This window comes from Sceloporus occidentalis, unplaced genomic scaffold (genome assembly GCF_023333645.1).
Source record: "Sceloporus occidentalis isolate IW3139 unplaced genomic scaffold, rSceOcc1.0.p SCAF_3, whole genome shotgun sequence".
NCBI lineage: Eukaryota > Metazoa > Chordata > Lepidosauria > Squamata > Phrynosomatidae > Sceloporus > Sceloporus occidentalis.
The window spans coordinates 81,752,816-81,765,229 of NW_028316983.1; the positions used below are offsets into that span (position 1 = coordinate 81,752,816).

The 12,414-nt window shown below is 39.4% G+C and overlaps 1 protein-coding gene across 1 annotated transcript in view; it reads right to left on the minus strand.

Annotated features, from left to right (window-relative positions):
- Positions 1 to 304: 304 nt before the first annotated feature.
- MROH7 (maestro heat like repeat family member 7) overlaps positions 305 to 12,414 on the minus strand; it is a 33,412-nt gene continuing 21,302 nt past the window's right edge. The window contains exons 14-22 of the mRNA XM_089515226.1: positions 11,651 to 11,788; positions 11,423 to 11,540; positions 10,533 to 10,673; positions 8,545 to 8,706; positions 7,211 to 7,366; positions 5,239 to 5,365; positions 4,402 to 4,500; positions 2,968 to 3,030; positions 305 to 703 (exon numbers count right to left, since the gene is read on the minus strand). Coding sequence (XP_089371352.1) covers positions 459 to 703; positions 2,968 to 3,030; positions 4,402 to 4,500; positions 5,239 to 5,365; positions 7,211 to 7,366; positions 8,545 to 8,706; positions 10,533 to 10,673; positions 11,423 to 11,540; positions 11,651 to 11,788 — 1,249 coding nt within the window. The 3' untranslated portion in view covers positions 305 to 458. The remainder of the gene's footprint in view (positions 704 to 2,967; positions 3,031 to 4,401; positions 4,501 to 5,238; positions 5,366 to 7,210; positions 7,367 to 8,544; positions 8,707 to 10,532; positions 10,674 to 11,422; positions 11,541 to 11,650; positions 11,789 to 12,414) is intronic.

Below are 12,414 nucleotides of genomic sequence, written 5' to 3' on the forward strand. Positions count from 1 at the left end.
TAGTAAGGCTTAGAAATGACAGCACCATGCTTTATCTTTGGAGTAAAGGGGAAAAAAACTTTGGCAGTGTTGTCCCAGCAAGGTAATGGGCTGACAGGGACCTTTAAGACTATCCAGTTTATTTCAGTGTGAGATTTTATGGGCTACAGCCCACATCTTCAGATATATGCCCATGAAAATGTATCCTAAGCAAAACTGATCTTCTTGACTACAAGACTACTTTTTCTTTCCTTATTGCAGGGCATGGACTAGTATGGCTGTCTCTTTTAAAAATTGACCCAAGAGGTTGGATTTTGAAGGGAACCAGAGGCTTTTATTATTGAGGTGGGTGATAAAGCAGTGATTCCTTTTATGGGTCCTCTCATGTTGTTCATCCTGAAGGTGATTGCAAGAGTGCAGCTGTTTTTTTGCTGTGAAAAGGTGCGTGCCAAACTCCTTTCCCATCCACTAGCTAGAGACTAATTGTTGTTGGCAGACTTCCAGAGGCTGAGGACACGAAAAAGACTTGAGCCACTGTTGCGGAAAGCATTCTGGGATCTGGAATTCCTCACCAGCTTTTCAACCCCAGTGTCACTGGTTGCTGTCATGTTGTTGTCATCAAGTCTGTTCTTCTGTTTCGAGAGAACAGCAAAGACACGGTCGTGGGCATGAGCTGCAGTGACACACACAGATACCTCAGGGTCATGCATCAGGCCTTCAAGAGCTGAAAACGAAAACAAGTAGTTAAAAATGCAAAAGGACTGCCACCTAGATAAGTACTAATACTAACAGTAATGAGCACTTGCATACGGGGGTGTTGTACTCTTTTGAAGTGTGTGGTTTTTAAGTGCTTTTATCTTTTTAAATTGTATTCTGTTTTTAAACAAAGAATCTGTAATGTAATGTAATAATGTAATAAAATTTATTCGGTCTTTGACCAGTATAAAAACAAAACCACACAAACAGCGTATCAGTATCACAGTAACAGGTTAAAATATAAACTAATAGTAGACTATACATGTACAATATGCAAACAGAACTTTCTACATGGTAATAAAATGGCCATTTGTCCGTTGAGGGCGCAGTTTACAGACAATGTAACAAAATTTAGCCACCTTATGGGATACTGTAGAATCATTGTTATCCAATAGGAGGCGTAAATAGAAGGAGTCAGTTTTACCTGGGAATTTACTCAGTAGTGGGCTAATCAGTTGGTGACGAATGTCTCTATAGAAGTGACAATAAAGGAGAACATGCTCATTGGTTTCAACAGCGCCCGAGCCACATGGGCAAAAACGAAGTTCAAAAGGTGTTTTTTTAAATCTACCTTCCAACATGGCCGTGGGCAACACATTGAAGCGTGCCAAAGTTAAAGCCCTTCTAAACTTCGGGAGGGTAAAGAATCTGTTTTCATATTGTAATAGTTCAATTCCATTTTAATTGTCAGTTTTGTAAGTTTTTAATCGTACTGTGCTTTTAGACTGTAAGCCACTTTGAGTCCCAATTTTTTGGGGAAAGTGGGATACGAATAAATACAATATAATAATCATAACAATATATTAGTTCCTTCCCAAACGAGGGTCACTTGGCCTCCTCTCTGCTCTCTTATCCCCAGCAGACAAGACCCTTCTAATATAAACAGGCTTTCATAATTTTACATTCGACTTTATCATGTCATTTATGTATCACCAGAAAATAGATGTGCTCTCCTTGAAGCATGTTATTTCCTTGGAACCTGATAGATACATTGCTAGACTAGGCAGCTGAAAGAGATGATGGGAAGAATTTCAGAGTGGATCTGTATCCTGTGAGTAGACATCACGTAAAATGTGAACACATTTCTAGGTGATCATTGAAGTTCTTTGTTTTGATACATGTAAAAATGCCCTGACACTTTAACTCAGCAGCTACATACATATGTTTGCATATGTAGAAAGGTCCCTTAGCGCCCCCCCCCCCCCAAACAAGAGTGGCACATTGAAGTCCTCATCAGGAGGTTCAGTACTATCTCCTGCAGACCGAATAGCGACAAAGGCTTTTTAAAACCACACAACATGTGTTAATCATCTGATCAGTTCAAGGATACCACCCAACTGCTTTGTTAGTGGCTACTGTTAAGGAAATTGTCACTTTGTTTACTTATAGAACATTGATCCCTTCTGACCCCAATGTTGATCATTCCTCCCCACCCCCACATTCACAAGCATGTGGATATAAATTGCCAGTTGAAGTAAGAACACATCATACATCTGATAAAAACATCATGAAATAAAGTTAATGTCTCAATCAAATTAGTGTATTTATGGTGCCATAAGTCTGTTTGCAGACTTTGCTTCAAAAGAATATCATGGCTTCCTCTTATATTTGAAAAAAAAAAGTTCAGCATTCTATTGTTGTTTATGTTTTTATATTTTTATGCAACAACATAGTAATATGGGTTGGACATGGTACAGTAATTTGCTTAAAGCATTCAAGACAATATAGGAGTACAGAATGAGACACATTGTCACAGAACTGGGAACTGTAACTTTAATTGCAAGTTAGCTCAGAAAAAAAAAGAATAGCAACGTTCCAAAACAAACTGCAGAAATAATCCAGTTTGAGACCACTTTAACTACCTTGGCCCAGTGCTATGGAATCCTGAAAATTGTAGTTTACTGTTGCACAAGAGCTCTCTGACAGAAAAGGCTAAATGTCTCACAAAACTACAGTTCCCAGAATTTCCTAGCACTGAGCCAGGGCAGTTAAAGCGGTCTCAAACTCGATTGTTTCTGCAGTGTGTTTTGAACCAACTGTACAAGCTGAGTGCCAAAACTGTGCAGTCCTCCAGTTGCTATTATCTCACCCTTAGCAATACTAGCCTCATTATTCTCACTCCTGGCTTACCGTAAATCTAATTGACTTCCTTTTCTTTTTATTATTTTTATTTAATGTAATGCATATAACCATAATAATCTTACACTTTTTCTCTTTACGTATGGTACTTACTTTGGGATACCAAATCAAGATCTTCCTTTGCCACTGTGCTGTCCATGTGTAGTACTAGGAAACCTAAAGACACCATGTAAGAAATTAATTATAATTACAAGTCATAATTATGAGTCACTGTGTAATAGTAACTATTATACTATTCCTACATGTGTGTACTTGAAAGTAAGACCCAGTGATTTCAATTTCAACTTCAAAAAAAGCTATTTCAACCTTCAAAGAAAACAGGTTTAGAGTTTCAATTGTACATGCCATAAACCATGATCATGGAACACCAAGACCTCCATATGTTGTTGTATTACAACACCTATCAGCCATAACCAGCATAGCCAACACCGAGGGCAGATGGGAATTGCAATCCTACAACACAGAATCATAGAATCGTAATGTTGGAAGAGACCACAAGGGCCATCCAGTCCATGCAGGAAATCCAAACCAAACCATCCCTGACAGATGTCCATCCAGCCTCTGTTTGAAGACCTCTAAGGAAGGAGACTCCACTACACTCCAAGGGAGTTTGTTCCACTGTCGAACAGCCCTTACTGTCAGGAAGTTCCTCCTAATGTTGAGGTGGAATCTCTTTTCCTGGAGCTTGCATCCATTGCTCCGGGTCCTAGTCTCTGGAGCAGCAGAAAACAAGCTTGCTCCCTCCTCAATATGACATCCCTTCAAATATTTAAACAGGGCTATCATATCACCTATCATATCAGCTGGTAATTTTATATATATAAAAAAAAGATCAGGTTTGTCTGGCATGACTTCTTTCTCTGAAACCCATGTTGACTTTTTGTGATTATGGAATTGCTTTCTAGATGTTCACAGACTCTCTTTTTAATGATCTGCTCTAGAATCTTTCCTGGTATTGATGTCAGACATCTGGAGTACCACACATGTCCCCATTTCTTGTTTTTGTTGTTGTTTGGTGCCTTCAAGTTGTTTCTGACTTATAGTATCCCTAAGGTGAACCTATCATGGGGTTTTCTGGGGCTTAGAGTGTGTGACTTGCCCAAGGTAGTTGGGGTTTCCATGGCTGAGCAGGGATATGAACCCTGGCCTCCAGTGTCATAGTCCAGCACTGAAACCACAATGCCACACAATGCCCATTCCTATACTCGGACAAAAGTCTTACCGAATGAAGAGGGCCTGATGTAGATCCTTAAGTCAGCAGAACTTTCCTGCTAATTACAGCATATAACAGCCTTAATAAAAATGTATTTCAAGCAGATATGCACACTGGCCTAGCAGAAACTGAGGAAGCCTTACATGTTCCTATGAAAAAGATGGCCACAAAGCATCTTTTCTACAATTCCATTACAGAACCACAGCAGGACTATTCTTTGTATTGCTATTAAATTTTCCCAAGACCAGGAATAAGATCAAATTGTCATGACAGCAGTCAGCCCTAATATGAGAATGATTTTTTTTTTCATTTACCAAGGAACATGATGGAAGCCCTTTTTATAGAAAGAAGTGGACTCTCAGTGTAGAAAATGCCCTGGTACAAGAACCTTTGAAGAGCTCCTTGTTGCTTCTCTACCTGAAAGTGTAAGAAATGTAAAACTGGTTTAATATAAAGGGTAAATTACATTATGACCAGAGAGTTTATGAATTTATTAAGTAAATAGCTTCTGAGCTAAGACAGGGTAGACATCTTGTTCAGATATCGTTGGATTACAATTTCCCACCCCTGTTCTGGGCCGTCACTTGTTCAAATCTCATCTCATTAGTAGCAGACATTAGGCAGTGGAGTAATGCAGATCAAGGATAGTTCAGACCTATCTTACAGGGCTCCTGTAAGGACCATTTGATCTGGAGGAAAAGTTGTATACAAATAAAAGTTTATTATTATTATTATTATGAATGTGAACACTAAGGTAAAGTGGTATATAAAAATACTATCATCAATACTAACTAGTCAAGAAACCAAGTACAAAAATTAAGGAAAATTCAGACCCTTATGAAAAATAATATTAAACAATCTATATGTAATCCTCCAGAATATGGCCAGGTGTCTAAAATGCCAAAATCTGATTTTTAGGATGTAATATCGATCATTTAACACCTCCTCCTTTCCTGCATCTTTGATTAGACTAGCTGATAGTCTGCTTTAAAATGCACACTTCTTTTTTAAAAAATGCAGGTAAGTGGCTGGTTGGCTTTTAAAAAGTCTTCCAGCATCTTTGTTATAATTAGGTTTGTTTTATATCCCTCTTTTTGTTCTTGAATATTGACACAAGAATAATTTGTGCTAGCAAAGAATCTGTGAACAACCTACGAGGTACAGGCAGGTTTCATCCACAATGTCTTCATGCTCATACCAAGCTTTAGAGCTGACAATCTGCTTTGGGGGTTTCCATCCCAGGAAGTGAAAGGATTCCTCCAAGGCATACTTAGATTTCTACAAGAAGATAATATATAGCTTGAAACATTCAGAAAGCAATACCATCCAGCTACTGAATACCTTTGTGATAAATGTTGGGGTAGGTATATTTTAATGAGATTTGACATCAGAGCTAATGAGATGGCAACTGTCCAATAAGATGGGCAATTGGGGAGAAGTGTGAACCTTTGAGATGGTTTTGAGAGAGGAGTTTTAAAAAGTCTGGATGCAACATAAGGTTTTTGTCTCTTTGTCTACATGCCTGCTGGCTTTTGTCTCTGACTCTTGAGAGGCAGACTGTGAGGGAGCTGGTGGACCTGGACAATAGAGTCCAGGCTCCCAGCTATACAGAAAAATCAAGGACTACAAATTCCATCTGAGCTGTGAGTAAGATTAGGAACATGTACCAGTCAGTGGTGTCAGGATTTTTTATTTGTTTTACTGGCTTGGCTGAAATGATTGAACTCTGTAACTTACACTTTCTGTTTGTGCCTGTAGGACAAGTTGGACCTGCATGTAGTGATATCCTTTTGCTCTAGAACTCCTTCAGTTAGAATAAAGCTTTTTAAAAAGGTACTCTGCCTCCATGCATTCCTTTTCATGTACCTTGGCGTGGCTAGTTCTTTCCTAAGTTGACAATGGAAATTGTCAGTGGAATCCCCCAGCAAAGTCCTGATGTGTTGCTAAGGTGGTGTGTGTGTGGGGGGGGGGGGGGATTGACCAGGTGGTGGCAAAAAGGTTTGTTTTTAGATAATAAGGTGGTCTCAAGGGGTCCCATCCAGGTCAACTGAAGTGGAGGGGCAAAGTAGAGAACCTTCACAACCTTAAAGCAGTGGTTCCCGATCTTTGGTCCTCCATTTGTTTTGGACTTCAACTAATTTGTCCAATAGTCAAGAATTATGGGAGTAGAAATCCAAATCATCTGGAGAACCAAAGGCTGGGAACCATTGCCCTAATAGAAGAAAAGACATGCTGATATCTGCACACAAAACAGAAAACAATTGTGAGGGCGTGGAGCTGGACAAGCTCGGTTGGAGCCAGCCACCCACTGACTTTGTAATGCTGTAAAGGGAAGCCAACAAGGGGAAAGGATACAACTAGAGGCTGTTCGGTTAAAGAGAAAGAAAAAGGGATGATGAAAAATAGATGTTGGGATCAGGAGTCAGAAATACAGATGGAGGGCTAGCTATAAAGGGAATGGAGAAGATTTGACTTGAGTTTTGTAGGCCTGAAAATGTGGTGAGAGGTCAGGGTGAAGTGTTATTTGGTTTGAAACAGAATGGTTATTATATGTGTGGAACTGGTATAAGGTTAAATATTTATTTTATTTGTTATGTAGTACATCTTGGTTGTTGTATGCCTTCAGGTTGTTTCCAGATTATGGCAGCCCAAAGGCAAACCTATTTTCTTGGCAAGATTTGTTCAGAGGAGTTTTTTGAGCCTTGGTTGCCATAGTTGTAGTCCAGTACTCAAACCACAGGAATCATGCTGGCTCTCAGTAATTATTTACTGTTTTTATTTTCTACATTTCTTGTTTGAATGTTATAAATTAATAATTGACAAAGGACAACTTTTATCATACTAAATCCAGTGAAGAACACAACTACTTGTCCAGTACAGTGGTCACATGAAGACTCAAGTACCAGAGGTTAAAAGGGCAAGGTGAGTGACAAGAGCCCTAGGGCTGGAACTGTGGCATCACAGTGGGTATCAAGCTTGAGGACACACATTCAAGAAGCATACTGGTATGCAGATGGGAGAAGAAAACAAACTGAGCTAGGACTTTTGTTTGAATGATCTGACGGATGACTATCTTGATAGTTCCTTGGAAACTGGGAGAAATACATGTTGGTAAGAACTTGCCTTGCTGATGTCAGAGTTCTCCTCCTGGAGATGCAAAAATAATGGAACCATGCTTTCTAGTACTTGTTGCCTTATCATTAGTTTGTTGTTTTTCTTGGCCCTTCTCAACATTTTCCCAAAAAGATATATGGCAGAAGCACGTACACTTTCTCTATTCTGTAAACATCAAAATAAAAGGAGATAGTGAGACTCTCAATGGAGAGCATTATCCTCATTAACAGAAACTGATTCACTTTCACCATTTTTCCTTCAAATCAGTAAATGCTTCATTTTTGTACAGAGCCCTCCATTAGGTAAGGTGGGAATTATAATTAAAAGTCAGAAAATTGTCAATTATTTAGGCCAGGATCCAATGATGTACTTCTACCGGATCCCACTGCTTTAGCTAGAATTGTTTATCTCTTCTGCAGCCCTTATGAATTCAAAAGCCAAAGAGATGGGAAACCCCTTGGAGCACATTTCTGGCACCACAGCAAGCTAGAGCAGGAAGATGATAAGAAGAAAGGCCTAACTGTGGTACATCTGGATACACTGTTAGATTGTGGTCTTAGTTTATTATCATGTTTTACACCATTTGGATTTTTTATTGTCAAGTGATAAATGATCTTGAGCCATTTTTTTCTTCCTACTAAAGCTGGGTTATACAGAATGACATGTTGTTGTTGTGACTGCTGCTGTATTGCTGTTATGTGCCTTCAAGTCATTTCTTACTTATGCCGTCCCTGTCATGGGGTTTTCTTGGCAACATTTGTTCAGAGGGAGCTCTGCTTTTGTCTTTCTATTGAGATGAGAGCTGACTCATCCAAGGTAACCCAATGGGTTTCCATGACCAAGCAGGGATTCAAACCCTGTTCTCCAAAGTCATAGCCCAACGTTCAAACCACTATGGCTCTATGCAGAGCTACATGCTAGAAGATTATTTATTATGCAGAATCCTCTGAGGACAAGGCATCATAATTGCTTCTCTGTCTTCAGCCATTTTATTTTTATAAAAACCCTTTGAGGTATGCTAGATAAAGAAAGGGTGACAGGCCCAAGGCCCCCTGGTTTACTTAATGGTCAAATCCCCAAGCCACAAGGTTGTGAGTTCAAGACTAGCAAAAGGGCCCAAGCTCGACTCAGGCTTGCATCCTTCTGAGGTCGCTAAAATGAGTACCCAGACTGTTGGGGGCAAATTAGCTTACTTGCTAATTAGCTTACTTGCTGTTCACTGCTATGATCTTTGGAATAGCGGTATATAAATAAAACAAATTATTAATTATTATTAACACTAGTAATTATACTGAGATGGTAAGACTGTGCCTTGGTTTGCTAGCATTATGCAGTTTTCTTACATCACTGAAGAGTTCCTGAAGAGAAAGGGTGATGTTGCAAATACAATCTGCTTCCTCTTGGCCATCGAGAATCTTCTCTATTTCAGCAACACTCTCCACAAACAGTCTCCCATCCATTCCAGACAGGCCTTTTGTCATTGTTGGCAGTAACAGGTTTACGTCCTGGACAGGGGAAAGGCATTGTAGTTGAAGAGATCTAGCTGATCTCATTATTGATAATAAAGTATTCTGATGTTAAGTTTGATTTTTGACATAGACCAAATACATCATCTTTAAGGAGAAGAAAATGAAGGTCCAGAAAAAGCACTGGAGGTGCAAGATATTAATTACAGCAAGAAAAGTCCAACACCCACCTTCTCCAACTGAGAATGCCCACTAAATATGACACTGGACACATTCTTCCTCACCAGTGCTCTCCACTGAGTTCAGTGGGCTTTACGTTCAGATAAGTGTGTCCAAGATGGCAGCCTTAAAGTCTTTTCAATAGCCTTGGCTTCTGAGATGTTTTGACAAGCGTAATTTAGTTTTATAAACTGACCCTCATCCTCACCGTACATCTTTCTTTGATATGATAAATGTTTGTGAACTGTGTGACCATACTGAAGCAAAAGAAAAAGTTAAACAAGATTTGTAATTGGTTATGGGGATCTTAGACATACAGAGCTGGAGTATGTGTGCCCTTCCTTATATTATTGGATTATAACTCCCACCATCCATCATTACAGTCTATGATAGCATTCAAATTAAAATGCTATCTAAGGTGCTGAACCCATTTTGGGCACAATATTCAGCACCTGAGTAGCTCCTTTAAAGTTCAGTCTGAAACCTGAAGTGGACTCACTGTCCCAGTGACATGGAAGCCACCAGTCACCACTGGGAGAATACAACAAATTAAGATGTAATATAACATAATGTAATATAATCTAAATATTATAATTTATGATGTTTAATTTTATAATAAAATTGTAATGTTCCACAAGCTGATAGCATAATATATCATAGTGTAACAGAAGGTATCTCTGGAACATACATACATACAGTACAACTCCCAGAACAGTAGGGGGATCTTCTGGAGTTGTACTAAACAAAATTAAAATCCAACAGCAACATTTCTGCAAGCACTCTTTTACAATATACATAGAAGCAATTAAATGGATATGGATGTACATAAATTTGACTAGGCAAAAAGGAGAAAAAGAGTGTCAGCAGGCAATCTGAAATGAGGGAGTGTTCTAGGCAGGCACTCAATAAGTGGATTTAATTTCAAGTGCTGAAATGCTGTAATAAGACTAAAACAACTGCAATGTTGGTTAAACAGCACACTAATTTGTTGTGATTTCCAGGGCCTTTCCACACTATAAAATTACAGCACTGTGACTCTTAAGTGCCATGGCAACATCCAAAAGAATTCTGGGATTTCCAGTTTAGGGAGTTATTTAGAATTCTCAGCCAGAGACTTCTTTTGCATTACCAAACTACAAACCCCAAGGATTTTACATGATGCAGCCATGGCAGTCAAAGCAAAACTACAGCACTGTAATTGTACAGTATGGAAAAGTATCTGCTGTTGACTGAGCATGCAGTTGTCCAAAGGTGACAAAATTTGAGGCTTAACAAGAGAGGGGTAGTTGGCCATGCAGCACAGGGTCTTATGAATCATTCCTAAAAAACTAGATAAATAAAATTGTTGTTATAACATAGACAGTCATTTGTATAGGGGGTATACAATCTTCTGAGTTCAGTGGCAGAAAGGACTAGTCCTTTTCTTTTTGGTTTGAGTACACTAGTATCTTCATGCAACACACAATGTGATTCTACTTTATAGTCTCACTTGCACTAGCCAAGAGATTCCAGTAGATCTTCTTTGCAAAGCTAGAATCTGGAGCAACTCTACTGGTTCCCTGAGTAGCTGATTAAATCCTCAATTATTTTTTCTGAAGTTACCTTAAAAAGCCCAGCTAAGTTACAGGATAGGACTTGTCATTTACCTTTCTTGGCCAGTCTGCCATGCTAACCAGTCCTTTAATACACAATGCCCTGATAACTGGGATTTCATTCATCAGACCTCGATTCAGGCGGTGAAAAGAATACTGTTCTGGAAGTCTCCTGGCCTCTGGCATATAAAGAAGCTAAAGGAAAAGTACAGAACAAGAAAAAAATGGCTGACAAAGAATTGCCTCTGCTAGCTTGTTTTGACATCCCCAAGAAATCATTTAGATGTGAAGATGCATTACACTTGTCCCTCCATATTGACTAGGGTTAGGGGCACAAGACCACTGTGAATATGGAAAAACCACAAATAACAAAATCACCATGTTTTTACCTGAGAGGACACCTCTCTAGGAATCTAGACACTGACCATAGAACTGCACTGGAGGAGCTACAAATGCCTAGTAGAGTATTCTCTCTAGGAATCTATAGGTATTTCAGGGCAACTGTTAGTTAAAGTTGACCATAGAGTTGCACTGGAGGACCTACATATTCCTAGAGAGAACATATTAATCAAATCCGTGAATAATCAAATCTGCAAATATCAAAGCCGCAAATATGGTGGGATGAGTGTAGTTTGTTTCTGGCACTTCATTTTCAATTGCACCCACCTTTTTACACTGGGGTCCCATCACATTTCCAAGCAGAAAACAAACAGTAGAATATACTATTCTTGCATATCAAAGGGGATATATATGATTTATGCTGAATTAATTTATACTGTGCATTAGGGCTCAATTACAAGCACAAAGTTTTTTAGCCAGACCTGTCAAATAGCCACTGACAATACACAACAGATTCACCTAACAGCATGGTCACTACATTTACAAAACCATTCTTGGAGGCAAGGACAAGCTCTTTCTAACTCTGCAGAGGTTTCAGTTCTTACTTCAATGAAGAAAGCTGTTGCTGTGATCTGGTGCTCTTCATCACCTCGCTCCAAGAAGGGAACCAGGAGGTACAAGATCCTCTGAAGGTCAAAATAATAGGAGTTTTGAAGCATGGTTCTGGTTAGGACACATATCACAAAGGTGAAGCTTTATTGTCAGCAGTTAACTCAATGCTTGAGAGAAGATTCAAGAGCATTCTATGTACCATTGCCTTTTTTACTACTCACCTTGCAAGAAGGCCTACCCCTCGATGGTGATCTTCACAGCTGGTGAGCAGTTCCCAGCCTTGCTCCTTCTCGATAACAGCAAACTCATAATAGCACCTCACAGATAGGAGAAGTGTCTTCAGTGCCATCACAACATAGCTGAATTCCAAACCCCAAAATGAGATCCATCAGGGAAAAGGAGTTACACAGCGATTCCAATTCTATGAAATCTCCAGTTCGGGTGTTCCTCTCTCCTTCAAATTCATAATCAGCGTCCATAGCTAGCAGAAGCCGTTGACTTCAGTATCAGTGGGGTGGTGAATCTGTTCTGGGATTTGGTCTGAACTTGAAAAAAAATTATCTAAGGTGCTGAAGGTTACTCACAAAATAGGTTGAACATCTTGAACAGCTCCTTTAAAGTTTGTACTAAAATCCAAAGCAGATTCACCACCACACTGACATTAAAGCCACTATCCTACCCTATCCCATCCCATCCAGCAGTAAGAAAATAATGATAGCAGACTATTTTACAGGGTCACAGCACCAAGATAAGTCTCTAAATCAGTGCACTTAGAAAAATGCTGTGTGTGCTGTGTGCATGTGTGAAGCATTATTGAATCCAGTCCTACAACTGAATTGCATCTGGAGGACATAAGAACTGGAAGAAAAAAAAACACACACATGCATTCAATAACAATACAACAACTCCAGGTTTCAGGGGCTTAGCATGGAGTGCTCCCTCTTCCCTTCATAAATCAATGCTGGCTTAGGTTGGGGAGCTAGGG